Source organism: Corythoichthys intestinalis, chromosome 5, assembly GCF_030265065.1.
Source record: "Corythoichthys intestinalis isolate RoL2023-P3 chromosome 5, ASM3026506v1, whole genome shotgun sequence".
Taxonomy (NCBI): domain Eukaryota; kingdom Metazoa; phylum Chordata; class Actinopteri; order Syngnathiformes; family Syngnathidae; genus Corythoichthys; species Corythoichthys intestinalis.
In genome coordinates, this window is record NC_080399.1 from 32,117,777 (window position 1) to 32,140,064 (window position 22,288).

At 40.4% G+C, this 22,288-nt stretch overlaps 1 protein-coding gene across 4 annotated transcripts in view; it reads left to right on the top strand.

The window, feature by feature from the left end:
• tle3a (TLE family member 3, transcriptional corepressor a) overlaps nucleotides 1-22,179 on the top strand; it is a 43,221-nt gene extending 21,042 nt beyond the window's left edge. For 2 of the 4 annotated variants that reach the window (XM_057836573.1, XM_057836572.1), the window contains exons 10-21: nucleotides 9,513-9,635; nucleotides 9,714-9,764; nucleotides 9,934-10,086; nucleotides 10,535-10,667; nucleotides 10,760-10,935; nucleotides 11,710-11,783; nucleotides 14,358-14,607; nucleotides 15,086-15,333; nucleotides 15,431-15,578; nucleotides 15,813-15,963; nucleotides 16,052-16,128; nucleotides 19,797-22,179. In XM_057836573.1, the coding sequence (XP_057692556.1) occupies nucleotides 9,513-9,635; nucleotides 9,714-9,764; nucleotides 9,934-10,086; nucleotides 10,535-10,667; nucleotides 10,760-10,935; nucleotides 11,710-11,783; nucleotides 14,358-14,607; nucleotides 15,086-15,333; nucleotides 15,431-15,578; nucleotides 15,813-15,963; nucleotides 16,052-16,128; nucleotides 19,797-19,904 (1,692 nt within the window). In that variant the 3' untranslated portion in view covers nucleotides 19,905-22,179. The remainder of the gene's footprint in view (nucleotides 1-9,512; nucleotides 9,636-9,713; nucleotides 9,765-9,933; nucleotides 10,087-10,534; nucleotides 10,668-10,759; nucleotides 10,936-11,709; nucleotides 11,784-14,357; nucleotides 14,608-15,085; nucleotides 15,334-15,430; nucleotides 15,579-15,812; nucleotides 15,964-16,051; nucleotides 16,129-19,796) is intronic. The other 2 variants (XM_057836570.1, XM_057836571.1) reach the window with 1 other exon arrangement.
• Nucleotides 22,180-22,288: the final 109 nt, after the last annotated feature.

The following is a 22,288-nucleotide window of genomic DNA, read 5'->3' on the forward strand; positions in this document are numbered from 1 at the left end:
TTTTTTTTTTTTTTTTTGCCGTACTAGAATAAAGTGTACTTGCACATCCACTCCGTGGGTGGCAGTGGCGCTCTCATTTTCAAAGTGCGTGCAGTATTTTTGAAGTAAGCAAGAGCACACGGAAGAGACTCATGCAGAGCTGGACTCACGCAGCGACCCACTGTCTTCTTCGGTTCTCACGTGTCAGGCCGAGAAGTGCCGTCTTCGGCTTGGGATCGTCACGACCACCGCCCTCACCTACGGTTCTCCCTCGGCCGCCGAGAATGCGCTTTTTTCGGGCCGTTTGCCTTTGACTTTTAATAGAGTGGGAAATGAGGAAAGACCACTGTTTACTGAGTCTAAAAATGATTATAGCGGAGAAGCCAAATCAGTTAAGACGCCACTTAAAGACATTAGACCTCAATCTCATTGATAAGCCGCTTGATTGTTTTTCAGCGAAAATGTGCCGAATATTGCCAATTGTCACAATCGTCCCGCTTTGTCAGTGTTATATCAGTAAACCAGTGAGCACTGTGGTGAATCAGCGAAAATAAAAACTTTCCTTCTGTCCAAAGACTTTTTTCCCCCCTTCTATTCAGTTTTGTTTTTTTTTCGGTCAAATTTTTTTGGCATGTTGTCCTGAAGAGTAAATGTTTCTAATCAATTTGAATTTGTTATTATTTACTGATTTTATTACATTTTATTTTTCAGTATCAAATGGTCAAAAATGTACCTTGAGTGTATTTTTACAGTTTGGATGTGACTTTTTTTTTTTTCTTTAACTTCAGGCAAATTGATGCACGTTAAGTCTTTTCTGTTACAAGCAACACAATGTTAAAAAAGTTATACTTTATTATAAGTTGATCTATGTTACTTTTTTTCTTTAATAGAAAAAGAAGGACTCAATGTTAGGCTGAGGCGTACTTATAATAGTAATATAGACGAATGATACTATTTACAGTGGCGGCAGAGAGTTGGGGGGGGCGCGAAACATTTACGTCTTCCTTGGGGGGGCGTAACAGAAAATAATTGAGAAGCACTGCCTTAAACTGAAGATAGAAAAAAAACTGTTGAGTTCAAACTACTTAAGTAAAGTCCAGTTTACGTCAAAATGATGAGTTTTAACCGTTAATCTGTTTCATGGAGTTTTCCATCAGAACTTAACATTTCAAATGAAAATTGGTTCACTTGAAATTTCAAAATCTGCCAACTTTTTTTTTTTTTTTTTTTTTTTTTTAAACAGCGTAACAATTACTTGCTCTTCTTCTTTTGCAATGTAGCAAGTGTGGAGGGTGTAGTGGTTTGTTATGCATGCATTTTAACATAACTTATCAAGTATAATGCACTTTTATGTAAAGCCTGTCTATTAGCCTAGCAAGCAAGCGATCTGGCATGCCAGGTTACCTGTTTATACAAACCCTTCAAAAGCATCTTTTTCCACTTACTCTTAGTCTGTGGAAAAGGCTCCAGCACCAATTAATACAGTGGTATGAACAAGTATCTGAACCTTTTGGAATTTCTCACATTTTAGCATAAAATCACCATCAAATGTGATCTGATCTTTGTCAAAATTACACAAATGAAAATATAGTGTCTGCTTTAACTAAAACCACCCAAACATTTATAGGTTTTCATATTTTAATGAGGATAGCATGCAAACGATGACAGAAGTGTGAAAAATAAGTAAGTGAACCCTCTGCCTAAGGAGAACGATGACAGAAGTGTGAAAAATAAGTAGTAAGTGAACCCTCTGCCTAAGGAGACTGAAAGAGCAATTGAAACCAAGTTTTACCAAACATTTGAAGTCGGGTGTGTGTCTAATCACTGATGAGTGCGGCCCTGCCCACTATAAAACACACACCTGGTGAGAAATGTCTTGATGAAAGCATTGTCTGATGTGCATCGTGGCTCGGTCAAAAGAGCTGTCTGGGGACCTGTGATCAAAGATTGTTGATTTGCATAAAGCTGAGAAAGGATACAAAACCATCTCCAAAAGTCTGGATGTTCATCAGTCAACAGTCAGAGAAGTTGTCTACAAATGGAGAAAGTTTGGCACTGTTGCTTCTCTCCCAAGGAGTAACCGTCCACCAAAGATGACGCCAAGAGTTCAGCGCAGAATACTCAGAGAGGTAAAAAAGAAAAACCCCTAGAGTGTCTACTAAAGACCTACAGAAATCACTGGCACAGTGCAATATCTCTGTGCACACATCAACTATATGTAAAACTATGGCCAAGAATGGTGTTCATGGGAGGACTCCACGGAGGAAGCCACTACTGTCCAAAAAAACATTGTTGCTTGTTTAATGTTCGCAAAAAGGCACTTGGACACTCCACAGAAGTTTCGGCATAATATTTTGTGGACTGATGAAACCAAAGTTGAATTGTTTGGGAGTAACACACAACGTCATGTGTTGAGGAAAAATGGAACAGCTCACCAACATCAACACCTCATCCCCACCGTCAAGCATGGTGGAGGGACCATCATGATTTGGGGCGGTTTTGCTGCCTCAGGGCCTGGACAACTTGCAATCATTAATGGATGAATGAATTCAAAAGTTTATCAGGATGTTTTGCAGGAAACCCCCCGGCCGTCTGTCAGACAGTTGTCGCTAAAAAGAGGATGCTGGATGCTGCAACAAGACAATGATCCAAAACACAGAAGTAAATCAAATTTAGAGTTGTTTCAGAAGAACAAAATACACGTTCTGGAGTGGCAAAGTCAACTTCTAGACTTGAATCCCACTGAGATGCATTGGCATGACCTAAAGGCAGAGATTCACACCAGGCATCCCAGGAATCTGACTGAACTACAGCAGTTTAGTAGAGACGAATGGGCCAAGATTAGTCCTGATTGATGTGCCAGGCTGATCTGCAGCTATAGGAAGCGTTTGATTTAGGGCTGTCCCAAACGACTAATTTCCTCCCGATTAGTCAGCCGACTATTTTAACCATTAGTCGACTAATCTAATTTTTTAATTTTTTAAAACTAATTTAGTAATGAATTTTTTGTTGAAGCTTATTAATTCACAAAAAACATTTTGGAACACCTAAATTCTTTATTAACGTATAAATAAATAACATAAATATCAATAATAAATCACCAACAATGAGATCAAATGCTGCTGGCATTAACTAGTGCAAAAAAAATGTAAATGGAAACACTTTGACCACCTTTTTAACAGGAGTCAAAACAATTCTTACTCTTTTTGTGCTATGTCATTGTCTATATTGTTCTAAATGTTAAAATAAATTGCAATGTCCCGGACAATCATTTTGTACTTTGTGTGAGTTCAGATGCTCTTTCTGGTGTGCATTCCGCATTTTTGGGGAGGGGGGAAAACTCTTCAACTTTTGTTTGTTTTAACCTGAAAATAGATAAGGCAGAGGGCACACTGAAATATTACCACAATTATTTTGAATGAAAGGTACACATAGTCATAGTAACAAAAAAAAAAATGGTATTAATTTAAAAATTTTATAGTATACTACTATATGTAATACAGTGGGGAGAACAAGTATTTGACATTGGCAGTGTATCAAATACTTGTTCTCCCTTACTGTATGTATATACAAAATAATACTTTATAATTTAAGTAACTAACGTTAGTGCAGTCATGGATTACAGTAAGCAGGCCAGTGCTGTTTCCATATATATTTTTATTATAATATGTAGTATATACAGGATATATATATATATATATTCCCCCCCCCCCCCCAAGTGGGAGCTTCCATGATCCTAATAAATTTAATAATAATTGAATTAAAATATTATATAATTATATATATTAATTATTTTATTCAATAAACATGCTCGTTGATATGACGCACATAAAGGCAACTTCAATTAAAAAAAAAATCGTTAGAAAGTTGTATTAACTTACAATCCGCTAGTATGTTGTTTCTTGTTGTTTTCCAAAATTACACCTGAGTGTACCGGGGTAACAACCGCTTGCATCGCTAGTGCCCGCCATTCTAAACGCTATCCGCATATAGTTTTTTTTTTAACCCGGCATTACCCGTCGACGGTATGCTTTGCTCGTCGACGCATTTACGTCATCGATGACGTCGACAATGTCGACTAGTCGGGACAGCTCTAGTCTGATTGGAGTTATTACTGCCGGGGGGGGGGCAAAAATATTAAATGTGATGGTTCACTTACTTATTTATCCCCCCTTCTGTCATTGTTTGCATACTATCCTCATTAAAATATGAAAACCTATAAATGTTTGGGTGGTTTTAGTTAAAGCAGACACTTTTTTTCATCTGTGTGATTTTGACAAAGATTACATCACATTTGATGGTGCTTTTATGAAGAAATGTGAGAAATTCCATAAGGTTCAGATTTTTTTTTCATACCGCTATAGATGGCTTCACATTTAGGATGCCATAACATGATTATTTTGATAGTCAGCTAATAACCGACTTCATTTAATTTATTGGTTAGTTACTAATTTACTCTCACTATCGCTATCTATCGAATATTTACATCGAAAGACATACAGCTCATTAGCTTGTAAAAATAAAAAAAATTAGCTGCCCTGCTCTGGACCATTAAGCTATACAGGGTTCGAAGCAGAGGGAAAAAAGTTGGGTCTTATGATCTGCAAATTATGGTAAAACACTTGTTATTTTAATGCTTTATTACTCTGGCCTTCACAGTTTAGCCGTACGTCTGAAGGGGAAGCAAAAATGATGTGCTAAGAAAACCGTATTACTAGTTTCCAAAGCAAAAGTCAATGACTGCAAAGAATGCATTTGAAAAATTAAAAAGATACAGTAATCAGTCTGCTTTTATCAGGAACTACAGAAATCATAGTATTTAATGTTAAGAATCTCAAGAGAATTTAGACCATAGTTAGTTGAACAATGTGTTTAAATGATTGACTAGCAAAATAGTTACCAATTTATGATATACCATAAAGTCGTCGCAACCGTAAGGATAAGGTTGTTGATCTGTTTATCGAATTTCAGTGTTAAAAGTGGTAATAAGTCAAAGTTACTCTGTGGTCAATCTAAAAAGTGATTGTATTCCAGCGCAATTTCTGATTTAATGGGAGCCAATGAGTTAATGGATCCAGCAAACAGCTTCCACATAAACAGAGAAAAATGGATGGATTCATGTATTTGTTGCATAATTTAATCAAGTGACAAAACAACAACAAATGAAAACTTTTTCGAGGGAGGTAAAAAGAGTAATAATTCCCATCAAATGAGGTTGGTAATGTAACTCCAATATGCTTAAATCCGCGAGGGAGATGACTGGTATCATGCAGAAGAGATTAGAAGCCATGTAATTTCATCACAATTATCGAATGACGTGGACATCCCTGTCTTAAAGGATTTATTTGATCCCTTCCACAGTTTCCCTTGTTTACCAACTCGTTCCCTCTCCAGCTTGGCATGTGATGAATATTTAGACGCACAAATGGGAAACTGTTTTGATTTCCTCATCCCCGAAGCAGTGCGAGCAGACCTCGCCGAGCGTTTAATTTGAATGGCCATGATCGCTGATGGTTTTTGATGGGCGTGTGAGATTGGCTTTCTGTAGGCTCGCTCAGCTCAATGGGTTCAGTCATGTCTGAAGAAATAGAACTCCCGGGGCGATTAGCAGCCCCTTTTTTGTTTCCGCGCCCCCGTCCCAGGTCATCTGATAGCCGAGCGGTGACTTTGGTTAATGAGTCACGCTAAGCATCCCTTTAAAGGTCAGTCATTATACAGACAGTGGCCCGTTGCCCGGGCTGCCAGTCTGTCGGCCATTGTTCACTTTTTCAGCCTGCTGCTGACTTGTCCACATTATAGCTTTGTTCCACACGGGGAATTGGGGGCGGGGGGGATCCTCTTGGACCCTGGCCGAGTTCCTACCATTCATTTGGAGCTTGGAGCACGCCGCCGACAATGGCGTTTCCAGGGGGTGGCCGGTGGTGGCCACAGGCCCCCTGTAAATACTGTATGCTGGCCACTGGCTAGTATACTGTAGAGTTTAATAACTGTACTGAATTTAAGACAATAAGCCAAGTACATTAGTAGGCATTTCCTGAAAGGGACAGACAACAGCTGGTGAGTTAGTCGGTCATGGATTGTATTTTTACGACTTGTGTTGTGCGATGCATGTTAGTGATGAACACAGTCATACTTTAGCTGCCATTTTAATAATCACGATTATTCGCTGCCTCCCTCCCAGTTCAAATGGATTAAACGTCTATCGCCATCAATGGCAGCCAGTGAGTTGGAGGGACTGACAACACCTACTATGAATGATCTTCAGGTGAAAGACTGTTGCTCAAAGTATTAACAGTGGCGAGAACAAGTATTTGATACACTGCCAGTTCATATGAAAATTTCTTCAACCTCTGATAATTGAGGATGTTTAAACACAAATAATGTCACTGCTTTACAAGCATTGATAGATTCGAGCACAGGAACCTGGGATCATGTGCATTAATGACGTCGCGAGGAAAGCTGGGCAATTGGGATACTCACAGTTGATTGGCTATACAGTGATCCCTCGCTATGTAGCGCTTCAAACTTTGCGCCCTTAGTCTATCGCATCTTTTTTTTCCTAATTAAAAAAGATCTAAAAAAGATCCAGAGATACCAAAATTTCAAACCGCCGCATTGGTCAATCATCGTTTAGCCCGTTAAGCAGTTGCTGTGGCAAGTGAGCAGCTTGAGTGAATTTGAGTGGACTCACTCAATGAAGTGTTTAATAAAGACAACAATTTTTCTACTTTATTCTTGTTTAAAAATAATTCAGTGAGACAGTAATATGTGTAAAACCTATCATAATTATTACATTTAAAGTGCTTAAAAACATTTTATTTAAAAAACTATATACAGTGCCTTGCAAAAGTATTCGGCCCTCTTGAACCTTGCAACCTTTCGCCACATTTCAGGCTTCAAACATAAAGATATAAAATTTTAATTTTTTGTCAAGAATCAACAACAAGTGGGACACAATCGTGAAGTGGAACAAAATTTATTGGATAATTTAAACTTTTTTAACAAATAAAAAACTGAAAAGTGGGGCGTGCAATATTATCCGGCCCCCTTGCGTTAATACTTTGTAGCGCCACCTTTTGCTCCAATTACAGCTGCAAGTCGCTTGGGGTATGTTTCTATCAGTTTTGCACATCGAGAGACTGACATTCTTGCCCATTCTTCCTTGCAAAACAGCTCGAGCTCAGTGAGGTTGGATGGAGAGTGTTTGTGAACAGCAGTCTTCAGCTCTTTCCACAGATTCTCGATTGGATTCAGGTCTGGACTTTGACTTGGCCATTCTAACACCTGGATACGTTTATTTTTGAACCATTCCATTGTAGATTTGGCTTTATATTTTGGATCATTGTCCTGTTGGAAGATGAATCTCCATCCCAGTCTCAGGTCTTGTGCAGATACCAACAGGTTTTCTTCCAGAATGTTCCTGTATTTGGCTGCATCCATCTTCCCATCACTTTTAACCATCTTCCCTGTACCTGCTGAAGAAAAGCAGGCCCAAACCATGATGCTGCCACCACCATGTTTGACAGTGGGGATGGTGTGTTCAGGGTGATGAGCTGTGTTGCTTTTACGCCAAACATATCGTTTTGCATTGTGGCCAAAAAGTTCAATTTTGGTTTCATCTGACCAGAGCACCTTCTTCCACATATTTGGTGTGTCTCCCAGGTGGCTTGTGGCAAACTTTAAACGAGACTTTTTATGGATATCTTTGAGAAATGGCTTTCTTCTTGACACTCTTCCATAAAGGCCAGATTTGTGCAGTGTACGACTGATTGTTGTCCTATGGACAGACTCTCCCACCTCAGCTGTAGATCTCTGCAGTTCATCCAGAGTGATCATGGGCCTCTTGGCTGCATCTCTGATCAGTTTTCTCCTTGTTTGAGAAGAAAGTTTGGAAGGACGGCCGGGTCTTGGTAGATTTGCAGTGGTCTGATGCTCCTTCCATTTCAATATGATGGCTTGCACAGTGCTCCTTGAGATGTTTAAAGCTTGGGAAATCTTTTTGTATCCAAATCCGGCTTTAAACTTCTCCACAACAGTATCTCGGACCTGCCTGGTGTGTTCCTTGGTTTTCATAATGCTCTCTGCACTTTAAACAGAACCCTGAGCCTATCACAGAGCAGGTGCATTTATACGGAGACTTGATTACACACAGGTGGATTCTATTTATCATCATCGGTCATTTAGGACAACATTGGATCATTCAGAGATCCTCACTGAACTTCTGGAGTGAGTTTGCTGCACTGAAAGTAAAGGGGCCGAATAATATTGCACGCCCCACTTTTCAGTTTTTTATTTGTTAAAAAAAGTTTAAATTATCCAATAAATGTTGTTCCACTTCACGATTGTGTCCCACTTGTTGTTGATTCTTGACAAAAAAATTAAATTTCATATCTTAATGTTTGAAGGCTGAAATGTGGCGAAAGGTTGCAAGATTCAAGGGGGCCGAATACTTTTGCAAGGCACTGTATATATATATATATATATATATATATGTTTTTTTAAATTTTACACTGTGGAAAAAAGTGAAAAAACGTATCTTTTTCCAATGCTAAACCTAAATAAATACATTGAACACACAATGTGGGGGGGGGGGGGGGGGCTACTTCGCGGTTTTTCCACTTATTGCAGCGGGTTTTGGTCCCCTTTAGTACCGGCAGTGATCAATAGTCTGCCCCAATGGAAAAAAAAAGAAAAGAAAAAAAAAGGGGGGGGGGGTGTTTACATTTTTCTCCACGATTACACATCAGAAAAATTAAACTTTCTAGATTTTCAATTTAAGTAATATTCTTTCTTTCTGTTGGGATGCACATGACAAAGGTGTTGTATTTCTGATAGTTTTCTACTGGCCAGTTTACTACAACAGCATTATGGTATCCTGAAATTATAGCTTTTACTTTTGGTGGGTCACTCAATGATTTGAAGTGTCCCCCTGTGAAAAATTTCTAGATGTGCCACTGGTCGTCTATGTTTATGTGGGCTGGGCGAAGAGCGCCGGTCTGTCCCACGGTGCCGTGCCCACTGGCAACATATAGATGGCCTTTCTTTCTCAAAGCCCAAGCTGACACGGCGCCCGAGCACAGTGCAGCAATCAATGGTGGCGACATCCACATTCTCTCCTCCCCGCGCTCTCTCACGCTTAGCCTGAGCGAGCGCAGAGAAAAGGCCCTCTGTTCAGCCGCGACACTCTGCTCATGTCCCCGTGAGGTCGTTTGTTGTCCAGCTATGAGAAGGAGGGAGCCCGGCTTAGAAAACAAGCCATCCTCCTTTCAGCCCAGATAATGGCCCATTCTGTTCCACGGCCAGAGACGGCCTTGTGTGTGTGTGTGAGATTGGACTTGGCCGGTGTCAGGGTACACTTTGGTGCTGGCTCACAGCTGCATTTTAAGAGTCTGCGGCGTCCGTAATTGCGCGAATGAGACGCTTTTAGTGTTTGCCTTGGCACAGGGCGTTCCCTGTGAGCAACTTGTAACGGATGAATGATTCGCTGCTAGATGAAAAGCTAATAAAGGCTTTGTTTGCTCTTCTCCTCTCAGAATAACTCAATATCACCGTCGGAAAGCTTACGCACAGCCAGCGAGAAGCACCGCAGCTCATCCGACTACAGTTTGGACTCCAAAAAGCGCAAAGTGGAGGAAAAGGACAGCATGAGCAGATATGTACGTGTTTGCACATCAGTGATTTCCTTGAAAGACGCGCCTGTGTGTATTTACAGTGTGTGTTGGTTTTCGTCACAGGACAGCGATGGGGAGAAAAGCGATGACTTGGTAGTGGATGTCTCAAATGAGGTGAGAAGTGGGACGGCTAGCTGTGAATAATCATGTTTCAGTGCCATTGACGGTGATAGACGTCCAGTATATTTTGACTGGTCTGTCAAAATGGATGTCAATCGGCATCAATAATGAGTTTTTAATACAGCCAATGTGTTAACATCATTTGATTATCACTTTTCTCCAGGACCCTGCTACACCCCGGGCCAGCCCAGCACACTCGCCGCCCGAGAACGGCATTGATAAGCCCCGCCCCCCCAAGAAAGACACGCCCAACAGCCCTGCGTCAGTAGCGTCCTCTGGAAGCACCCCATCCTCCAAGGCCAAGGAACTCAGTCATGTAAGTTGGTTCCAACTAGGCCAGAAAGGGGTTTAAAAGAGCGAGCAGGGGGATATGTACAAATATATCTGGGACGTTTTTGGCAGCGGATTAGGGAATAGCTGTCTGTGCTTTAAGTGCATGACTAAACGTCAGGGATAATATTGTCCCGAATCGGGATCAGGCAGGTCTTCGCTGTTAATAGCTCAATGTATTTAACCATTCCAGGATTTTTTTTTTCTCCACCCTCACTAAAAGATTAAAGCCAAAGCAGTAAAAGGATCAAAAGTGCCTATCCCCATTGTGGTTGTAATAGGTTTTAGAATAAATAGCAGTTTATGGCTCGGCAGGACTGTACGCGTTGTCAGAATTAGACCGGATTAAGTTCGGTTTGCTCTCAAATTGTCAGTCTGAATGTTGCCCAGCTACCCAGATTGTGAACACTTTCGCTCCGTCGGTCCCTCGACAGAATGACAAATCTTCCACGCCTGGCCTCAAGTCCAACACCCCCACCCCGCGCAATGATGCCCCCACTCCTGGCACCAGCTCCACTCCTGGGCTCAGACCCATCCTGGGCAAACCACCAGGCATGGAGGCACTCGGTCGGTAACGTTTTCTCCTCTTTGAGACATTGTAATGTCTTTCCCGTCCTGTTATGTCCCATTCTAACGACATGCTCTGCCTTTGTCTACAGCAGCCCCAGCCTTGCGTACACCGCTGTCCATCGCTGGCTCTTACCCCACACCTTTTGCCATGATGGGTCATCATGAAATGAACGGAGGCCTGACGAGCCCTGGTGTGTACGCCGGACTGCACATTTCCCCTCAGATGAGCGCTGCAGCCGCTGCAGCCTATGGACGCTCCCCCATGGTACCTTTCTGAATGTTTAGTCTCACAAATTTGGATCATTAATTTAGTCTGCCGAAGTTTTTTTGTTTTTTGTTTTTGTTTTTGTTTTTTTTTTTTAGGTGTGCACTGATCACAATTCTACAATCTCCGATTTTTGAAAAGCCTTTTTTTGTTTTTTTTATTCTGGCGTGATTTAAATCCGTTTGTTATTAATTGACATACTTTTGGGTGTATTCTTTCATAAACAAAACCATGTACCTTTTGGCATTTCACTCAATCCAGTTCTAACTGGGAAACACACGAGGCAATTGCTGTTTAAAAGGACTGGTCATAGGGGGAGAAACCTGAAGTCGTTGCAAACAGTGGGTTGGTCGCCAGACATTGACATGCTAAACTTTCGATGTAGTCACTTTTCCTATTTATTATGACATTTGGAAAATAATGATTTGTATTAAAAAAATCATAATACATAATTCAATTCCAAAATAATTATCATGGCCAGAATATAAAGAATTATACTATTGTCCTGTTATCAGAGTCAGAACTTGAAATGTCAGACTGATCTGGCATGCACATTTTATTTTCAGTTTAAATTGATAAATACTGTAGCTTTGTCAAAACATCAGAAGTTGAAGTTTGTTTTGGATATGTAGAAGCCTTTTACAAGGTTTTGCATTGAATCCCACAGAAATTCCAGGCCTGGCTGATGCTATTTGGAGTTTTAATTTTTTTTAAAGCTCTTTTTTTTGTATTTTCTTGCTAAAGGTACTGAATAGTCATGTTGTTGCCTTCCAGGGTTTTGATCCTCACACCCACATGCGAGCCCCAGGCCTTCAAGCAAGTCTCACATCCATCTCAGGTGGCAAACCGTGAGTATTGCACAATATTTATTGCAGCAGTCATGACTCCATCCCCAACCACCCATCTCCAACTTATAACGCATAGATGTCAAACTTAAGGCACGGGGGCCAGTTCCGGCTCGCCAAATCATTTTGTGTCAGGCGTGAAAGTAAATTATGTGCATTAACTATGTTTCTCGTTAAAATAAATTTTAATAGAGGACCAAACAGATGCAAATACTTCTTTTTTAAAAGAAAATATTTACTTTTATTCTACTGTTCTTTTTAAATGTATTTATAAAAAAAAAAAAAGAAAGAGCATTTACATGTCTTTTTTTAATTAAAAATAAGACTTTTAAAAATAGTAGCTGCAAAATGACTAGAGATGTCTTGATCGCATATTTATGCACCCAAGTCCGAGTCAGCTGATTTTGACAATCTTTCCATTAAAGAGTCCTGATACAGTACCGGGCGAAAAAAGTGTTGTCCCCCTAAAAAGTTTCAAAAATGTTAGGGTTCCACCGTGCGATCTTCATAATGTGAATAATTTTTAACAACAATAATGTAGAAAAATGCTTCTTTTTATTAAATGATTCATTAAGTGAGTCCACTCATATCCACTCGCGCTGCTGAGAACAGCCCCTCACTTACACAATGAGTTGCCTCAGCACACTACCGCTAGTGTTTAAAAACCCGATCCTTTTCACCCGATTCCGACCCGGAAAATGGCCCGGTCGGCCCGATTTCCAATGACATGATCGGATCAGGACATCCCTAAAAGTTCAACACATTAAAAAAAAAATGATAAAATTGAAAAACAGCGAAACTTTGCTTAAAGTACAGTGGGGCAAATAAGTATTTAGTCAACCACCAATTGCGCAAGTTCTCCTACTTGAAAAGATTAGAGAGGGCTGTATTTGTCAACATGGATAAACTTTAACCATGAGAGACAGATTGTGGAAAACAAAAACAGAAAATCACATTATTTGATTTTTAAAGAATTTATTTCCAAATTAGAATGGAAAATAAGTATTTGGTCACCTACAAACAAGCAAGATTTCTGGCTGTCAAAGAGGTCTGACTTCTTCTAACGAGCCATGTCATCATCGGTATAAAAGACACCTGTCCACAACATCAGTCAGTCACACTCCAAACTCCACTATGGCCAAGACCAAAGAGCTGTCGAAGGACACCAGAGACAAAATTGTAGACCTGCACCAGGCTGGGAAGACTGAATCTGCAATAGGTAAAACGCTTGGTGTAAAGAAATCAACTGTGGGAGCAATTATTAGAAAATGGAAGACATACAAGACCACTGATAATCTCCCTCGATCTGGGGCTCCATGCAAGATCTCACCCCGTGGCGTCAAAATGATAACAAGAACGGTGAGCAAAAATCCCAGAACCACACGGGGGACTTAGTGAATAACCTACAGAGAGCTGGGACCACAGTAACAAAGGCTACTATTATTAACACAATGCGCAGCCAGGGAGTCAAATCCTGCACTGCCAGACGTGTTCCCCTGCTGAAGAAATTACACGTCCAGGCCCGTCTGCGGTTCGCTAGAGAGCATTTGGATAATCCAGAAGAGGACTGGGAGAATGTGTTATGGTCAGATGAAACCAAAATCGAACTTTTTGGTAGAAACACAGGTTCTCATGTTTGGAGGAGAAAGAATACTGAATTGCATCCGAAGAACACCATACCCACTGTGAAGCATGGGGGTGGAAACAACATGCTTGGGGCTGTTTTTCTGCAAAGGGACCAGGACGACTGATCTGTGCAAAGGAAAGAATGAATGGGGCCATGTATCGAGAGATTTTGAGTGAAAATCTCCTTCCATCAGCAAGGGCATTGAAGATGAGACGTGTCTGGGTCTTTAAGCATGACAATGATCCCGAACACACAGCCTGAGCAACAAAAGGAGCGGCTTCGTAAGAAGCATTTCAAGGTCCTGGAGTGGTCTGGCCAGTCTCCACATCTCTACCCCATAGAAAATCTGTGAAGGGAGTTGAAAGTCCGCGTTGCCCAACGACAGCCCCAAAACATCACTGCTCTAGAGGAGATCTGCATGGAGGAATGGGCCAAAACACCAGCAACAGTATGTGAAAAGCTTGTGAAGAGTTACAGAAAACGTTTGGCCTCGGTTATTGCCAACAAAGGGTACATAACAAAGTATTGAGATGAACTTTTGGTATTGACCAAATACTTATTTTCCACCATGATTTGCAAATAAATTCTTTAAAAATCAAACAATGTGATTTTCATTTTTTTTTTTTTTTTCACATTCTGTCTCTCATGGTTGAGGTTTACCCATGTTGACAATTACAGGCCTCGCTAATATTTTCAAGTGGGACAACTTGCACAATTAGTGGTTGACTAAATACTTATTTGCCCTACTGTATGTGGGCATATTTTTTAGGGAAACTATGTATCTAAACTGTTCATCGACTATCAAAACAGTTGATTCTTTTGACAATTGATTAGTTGGTGATTCTCCTATTAATGGTGGCAGCCTTGGTTGAAACTACAATGTAGCCTGCGACAAAGATGAGTTTGACACCCCTTTGGCAATGTAAATGTAAAATCTTTTTCCCTTCCAGCGCTTATTCCTTCCATGTGAGCGCCGACGGCCAGATGCAGCCTGTCCCGTTCCCACCTGATGCTCTGATTGGCCCTGGAATTCCACGCCACGCCCGTCAGATCAACACCCTGAGTCACGGCGAGGTGGTGTGTGCCGTAACCATTAGCAACCCCACACGCCACGTGTACACGGGCGGCAAAGGCTGCGTCAAAATCTGGGATATCAGCCAACCTGGCAGCAAGAGTCCCGTGTCCCAACTGGACTGTCTGGTGAGGAGTGCCACTGACTCACCGCTCACTCATCACGCGTTCGGCTTTCACAACCTAGTTTGTTGTTATGACAGGTACGAGCCGTTTAAACAAATACTTGTTCCATTAGCAAAAGGAAGATCTTTTTGTTCCGCTCTAAGGCCGTGCCAAAAAAGCACACGGAGACCGCTGACAGCTTCACTACAACACAAACAAGCAAGCTTTCATTCAATAATGAAATGCCCTCTAGACCACAGCAATCTGAAGGAAGCAACCAATAACTATTAAATGACATTTTGCAAAGAGGATAAACACACAAAAGAGCCAGTGTAAAAATCTGTTGAAAAGACACCCGACTAGCTTTGAAAAAGAGTCTTATTGATTTGTTATGACAGCGGGTTTTCATTCACTTTACCGCCGACTCCTTTTTAAATCTAGCGAAGCCGCGCGGCCGGCCCCGAATACGCATTGATTGGATTTTTTGTCGTTTGCGCAACAGAACAGGGATAACTACATCCGCTCCTGTAAGCTGCTGCCCGATGGCCGCACATTGATCGTAGGAGGCGAGGCCAGCACACTGACCATCTGGGATCTGGCCTCTCAGACGCCACGTATCAAAGCTGAGCTCACCTCCTCTGCACCGGCGTGCTACGCCTTGGCCATCAGCCCCGACGCCAAAGTCTGCTTCTCCTGCTGCAGTGACGGAAATATTGCCGTGTGGGACCTCCACAATCAGACTCTTGTTAGGTGGGAAGAAATAACCAAAAGCCATTTCCAGACGGGTGTTTTTTTCTTATTATAGTCTGAGTCTGTAATGTTTGGCCGCCTTTCATTGTGGTTGTAGGCAGTTTCAAGGTCACACAGATGGCGCCAGCTGCATTGACATATCCCACGACGGCACTAAGTTGTGGACAGGCGGCCTAGACAACACTGTTCGCTCCTGGGATCTGAGGGAGGGTCGACAGCTGCAGCAGCACGACTTTACTTCGCAGGTACGACATGCAGGGAATGTCAACAAAAGACAAAATCGCATTATCTTTTGTCATTTCAGTGTCTGGATAATTATTATTCGGTAGTACGAGCTAGTATATGTGCTCAAAATTAAAGCTCTGCATTAACTGCGCAGTTATTAGTTAGGGCTGGGCCAAATGGACAAATATTTGTAAAAACTTCATTCTTAAAATCGATATATCACCAGACCTATAATTCTTGGTATTTTGTTGCAGATCTTCTCGCTTGGCTACTGCCCGACCGGTGAGTGGCTGGCTGTGGGAATGGAAAGCAGCAACGTGGAGGTGCTGCACCACTCCAAACCAGACAAGTATCAGCTGCACCTGCACGAGAGCTGCGTACTCTCCCTCAAGTTCGCCTACTGTGGTAGGAACAGACAGAGAAAGCATAACAGATCTTCACATCCACTTTAGCATTTTTAGCCATGTGGTTGATTTTTTTTTTTTCCTCGCAGGGAAATGGTTTGTTAGCACTGGGAAAGACAACCTGCTAAATGCTTGGAGGACTCCCTACGGCGCCAGTATATTCCAGGTATACTGATCAATATTTTCGAAAGCGCACGCGTTTGGGCTGGGAGGAAGGGCGCTGTGACCGCTGTCTGTCTGGGCTCTCTTATCAGTGAAAGATGAGTTATTGACTTGACAGATAAGTAGTTTGGTAGAACGGGAATTGGGCCACTTAACAATGGCTCCAATCTAATATTGCACTGTAGTCAACTCATCTTTACTTTACTTGCCTTAACCCTTTATAGTGCAAGTAACTATATTTGGTAATTATAAAAAGCTTAACCATATAAAGACCCAGTATCCACATAACACTTTCATGTAAGCCACAATATTCACATTTGATAAACTAATGTGGCTTACATGGCCCAAAATGTGACCTCCATATATGTGAATGCCAGGTCACACACATTTTTTGTGGATAAATAACATTATAAATTAATTCAATTGTAATTTAAAAAAAATGAATGTAATATAACATTAAAACTCGAGGAGTACTCAAAAGCTAGGTTCATAACGCAGGTCTTAATGCACGAATCCGATTTTTTCGTGTTTTTCCGACTGGAGTGATGCATTAACTTGAAGGTCTGAACGTGACAAGTCGCATAGAAGTGGACCATTTCAAATCCAATCTGGGTCACTTTCGTATGTGGTTTAAATCCGATCTTGGCCACATTTTTTCCAGAATGTCACGGCGGTCTGAACTGTCAAGTCTCCCAAATCGGAATTCATGCAGCAATTACATCATCAAAAGCGAGAGAGACAGGGCGCTACGGTAGCGGTGCAGCTGTGCGTTAGCGCCTAGCTTGCCTTAAGCATGGCTTTTGGGGAAGGGTCGGGGTTGACAACAGTCATTAACCCTTTAAGGTCTGGGCCTATTTTGTCTGATTTTGCATGCCTTTGAAGTTGCCTTTATATTTCAAAGACAGAATTGTTTACGATGGCCTGGTTTGCTCCCTTTTTTTGTGACACCTTGAACTTCATGTCCAAACTGTTGTTTCCTTCACTGACCAATTATAAATCATAATTTTGGGCCCAAAAAGACCAAAAATTCCAAAATCGTTTTGTCAAAATTTTTAATATTGATGTCCAATTGACAACCAAACATGCGTAACGAACCGTTTTGAAACTTTGTAATATTTATTCAACATGTTAGGATGAACATTCAACCAAAAAAATTTAGAATAAATAGTCTTTTATTTGACAATTCAACATAAACAACAGGTATAGCCATAGGCGTTTTTTGCATTTATACATGCTCTAGTCAAAACAGGTTATATACAGCAGACCAAACAGTGAAGAACAGTGAAAAAATATACCATCTAACACAAAAAGTGTTTAGAGGCCATCTCTTTATGAGTTTAGGTATTGCGGCCCATCACCTGATGAAAACTATGTACACACAATCAAGCTTCTTGAACACACATTTATATACACAAATTGAGAAGACTGATTGTGGGAAAAAATATATATATATAACATTGGGGAAAAAAGTATTTTCAAAAATATTTACAATAAACAAGTTAAATTTTTTTCAGGCATGCCACTCCGAAAAGCAGTTTCAACCTGGAATTAGACACAGGGCTATATCACAGCCCACACTTCCATGGGGTGTCGGTCCTCTTTCCACCCTTCCATTTTCATTTCACTTTACTTTCATTGTCACTATAAATGTACATCAAACAAAAGTCAGTATTTATGAAAATAATAAAGTATAAAATAAAAATATATACAGCAATAAATAATAATGGAAATCTATATGTATGACAATAGAAAGAATACCGTAGCTGAATATGTGCTACATCCCTAATCTTCATATAGAAAGAAGACCACAAATTATACTTTGATCTGATATGCACATTTTATTATTACATACACAAACACGCACTTATATTGCATCAAAATTAACTTTGTCTTGCAATATCAAAAGAAACTTTTACAGCATTTAAAAAAAAAAAAAAAAAAAAAGTGAGTTGGCTTACCTCTGCTCGTCGATGGCGTCACCCACGTGTTCAAATCCGTCACTATCTTCACTCGAGGACTCTTCCGAAGAAGACGATGATGACGAATTTGGACCACCCTCTTCCTCAAGTTGATCAAAAAGCACAATTGCTTGCGCTAAATTTAGTTTTCCGTTCATCCTCAAAGTCACACAAAGTCGCTCGCCCGCTTGCTTGATTCAAACGGCCGTCGCTCGCCCGTCGCTGCGTCAGAACACTCCTGCCTCTCGTTCGGTGGAACCTCGCACGGCAGTTATATTTATAAAAAAAAAAAAAAAAACGCATTTTGTGCTTCCACTGTGACTTCGAAAGGGTTCGTTTGATTTGTGTTTTTTTCATGGAGCTTCCGTTTTGAAAAAGGACAAGAAATTATGGAAATATAGACATAAACAAATGATCCATGCAGCGTTTTAATGTTTTTTTGAGAGGACAATAAAACTATAAAACTTAAATGACAATATCTCACGTTTTAGTTGGTCGATTGACTTCAAATAACAACGAGAGTAAACCGCAACTTCCGCACTTTAAAACGAGACCAACCAACGGCATGTGGGTGACGTAATTAAGACGCGAGGGTGCTTCAAAGACGACGTGCGCTGAGGACGCGCCGGCGCGTCCTTCGACTCTCAAGGGTTAAAACTTAAAATGGGTTTAGGATAAGCCTGAGAATGCCTGGTTTTCTCTCTGCTCCATATGAGCAATATTTTAAGATTGCTTACACAGCCGAGAGTCGGGGCAAACTGTCCGTATGTGTGTGTGTGTCATGCACGGACAGTGCGTGCATGCTATCAATCCATATAAATGTTGAATATAAGAGTAAACGGGGATTATTTGTGTCTGTTACTTGTGTCCTCTTTTTGGAAATCAAAATATGATCACCTTTGAATGATGTTGAGCCAGCATGTGTGGTCATTTGTTTTGATGCTCCTGCGCATGCAGGTTTTCATTGGACTGCGAATTAGTGCGCATGCGTGATACTTGAACGGGCTCAATGGACAAAGGCAGTCTGAACGGGCATGCCAAAAAACAGATATGACAAAAAATCGGATTTGTGCATTAAGACCTGTGGTATGAACTAGCCTAAGAGAGCAGACGTTTGCCAAAGCAGAAAAATTCAAAGTATCTGCATATATGGTAGAGCAGCTATCATTCCTTTGCTCTGGTGCCCCAAAAATGCCATCTCTTTCTCTTCATATCGTCTACCCTGTAAATTTAAGTTAAATAGGTTAATCTGCAATCAAGTTATCGCAAATTTCAATTTCTCACCTCATTACCCCAAAATTTGATCGTATTCTGTTTCATATTGCAAACATTTTGTGCAAGTTTGATCATCCCTTTATTCGGTCTTCAGTTATCTTGAACACAAACATATGGGCGGACGTACTGAGCCGAATACATAACCTCCACCTTCTGTAGTTTTAATCTAGTGGCGGAGGTAATGAATAACAAAAGAATTACTCTGGTTATGGCCACCAATAACATAAAAAGATTGATTTGAAAAAAATAATAGTGTTTAATTGCCTGTTATCGACAACAATGGATGTCCAATTCAATTAGATTGGGAGGAGTCGCTGTGAATGCTCAAGTTTAGTCAAAATGGATTGGACATCGAGCACCATCAATGGCAGCCAATGAGTTTTAAATGATTACCCTATAAAGGATCAAGTGTGAAATTTTTCTCTTTATTTCATGGCAGTCAAAGGAATCTTCATCCGTCCTGAGCTGTGACATCTCCACGGATGACAAGTATATTGTGACGGGCTCTGGTGACAAGAAGGCCACAGTGTATGAAGTGATCTACTAAAAACGGAGCGCTTTGTCTGCAATCGTGTTTGGCGCACCCCTCCTTCGTGGACTCCCCCCCCCCCCTCACAGACAGCATGGATGTTGACATGGATGGCCGCGAGGTTTGGCAGGGCCAGACTGAGGTGGATGAGGTTTATTTTTATGGTCCCTGGATGTTTTGACCTTCAGCTCTGCACTTCCTCACTCATCCAACTAACACTTGTACAGCCAGAGCAACTCCCAAAGGCACTAAGAAGAAAATGTTTTTGCTGTTTTTATTTTTTTGGTTTGTTTTTTTGGATATATCTCCCTTTTTAATGTGGAAATAAAGTTCCATGATACAACTAGAAGCGGTGCTTCGCTCTGGAGTCTCTCATTGGAGGTCCTGTGAAAAGTGTACATAATGGAGTTTAAAAAAAGGCCTTTTTATAGATTTATATTTTGGTGTCCAATTACGCTTGTGATGGTTCTCTCTTGTTCTCTGTGATTTTCTGTCCCCTGTGGGAATGAAAATTAGATTAGGACTTTGTAAGAGGATATTCTATTCCCCCCACCCCCTCACCGCTTTTTTTCCCACAATGATTGTGCTGGATGACCTTTACAGAAATCTAATTTGGATTTTTTTTTTCACCCCCTTTCCCTGAAAAACGAACCTTTTGCCCTCACTGGAATTTGATTTAACACAGATGGTTGACCCGTGGATTTCAGCAGTGGATGATTTAAAAAATCTTTGTCTGACTGGAAGGAGGAAAATGCCGATCTGTGCTACTTTTTTGCCCAGACTCTGGAGGGGGAAAAACAGCTTGATAAAGACCTCTCTGTGGACTTTGGCTGCTTTCAATAACATTAAAATGGATTACTATCTACTGAGAACTGATGGCTTTTATGGAGAAGCAGCTGTGACTTGATTTTCATCCTGTTGATGTGATGCTTCATTGCCTCGTCCAACAAAGTCATCGGTCTAAATGGCCCTTCTCTATCTCGCTGGTGTTTGACGCTTTGTGACTGATATGCAAGTCTTATGTTGGCAAGTAAACGTCATAAGCACATATGACATTTTGGGTATGCTCTGTTTGCTTTCCTCAGTATTTCCAATATTTCACTACAAACTGCTCGTAGAGAAGAATGGTCTCTTCGTATTCATGTCGTCATCTTTGAAGACTGTACAGTTGGCAGTTGTTGACAAGTCAATAAACTGTTTTTGTATAAAACAAACTTGACTGGTAATACTAGTGTTTATTTAAGAGAAAGACAACACCTAGTTTAGATCACCATTGTTGTTACAGGTAGTCTTCGATAGCAGTCTGATTCTGGATTACAGATTTTTTATTTGAAAATTAATTAAACTATTTGACTTTAATAAATTAATTAGATGTTACTTTTTAGGTTATATTCAACAGTTTAAACTAGGGCTGTCAAAATTATCGCGTTAACGGACGGTAATTAATTTTTAAAATTAATCACGTTAAAATATTTGACGCATTTAACGCACATGCCCCGCTCAGTTTAAAATGACAGCAGTGTCATGTCCACTTGTTACTTGTGTTTTTTGGTGTTTTGTCGCCCTCTGTTTCAGCACCATGAGCATTGTGTAATTATTGACATGAACAATGGCGAGCTACTAGTTTATTTTTTGATTTAAAATTTTACAAATTTTATTAAAACGAAAACATTAAGAGGGGTTTTAATATAAAATTTCTATAACTTGTACTAACATTTATCTTTTAAGAACTACAAGTCTTTCTATCCATGGATTGCTTTAACAGAATTAATAATGCTAATGTCATCTTGTTGATTTATTGTTATAATAAACAAATACAGTACTTATGTACAGTATATTGAATGTATATATCCGCCTTGTGTCTTCTTTCCATTCCAACAATAATTTACAGAAAAATATGGCATATTTTATAGATGGTTTGAATTGCGATTAATTCCGATTAATTAACGTGAACGTAATGTGATTAACTCGATTAAAAATTGTAAACGTTTAACAGCCCTAGTTTCAACATATGTATATATATTCTTTCCAACGAGCACTATTACACTTTCCAAGAATCTGTTTGCATGTGTTCTGTGGATTACTATACAAATTTGTTGAACAGTGCCGGACGCTACAATATGGTTATCTTTGGCTGACACAAAGTAAAAATAGTGGCTGTATTTCCACCTTGGGAACGCGCATCTCTCTCCAGCATCTGTTGTTGTCTATGTTCTTCTATTTATCCTGTATACAGTTTTCTTGCTGCTGCTTTAGGTGTGTTCTTTTAAAGTTGATGGTTTATGCAGTATGTATCTCATGTGACTGGTCCTCGTGGTTATAAGAAATAAAGTAACCCATTCGGTGACTTGGATATACAGTGGTACCTCTACATACAAAGTTCCAGGACCTTGTTTGTAAGT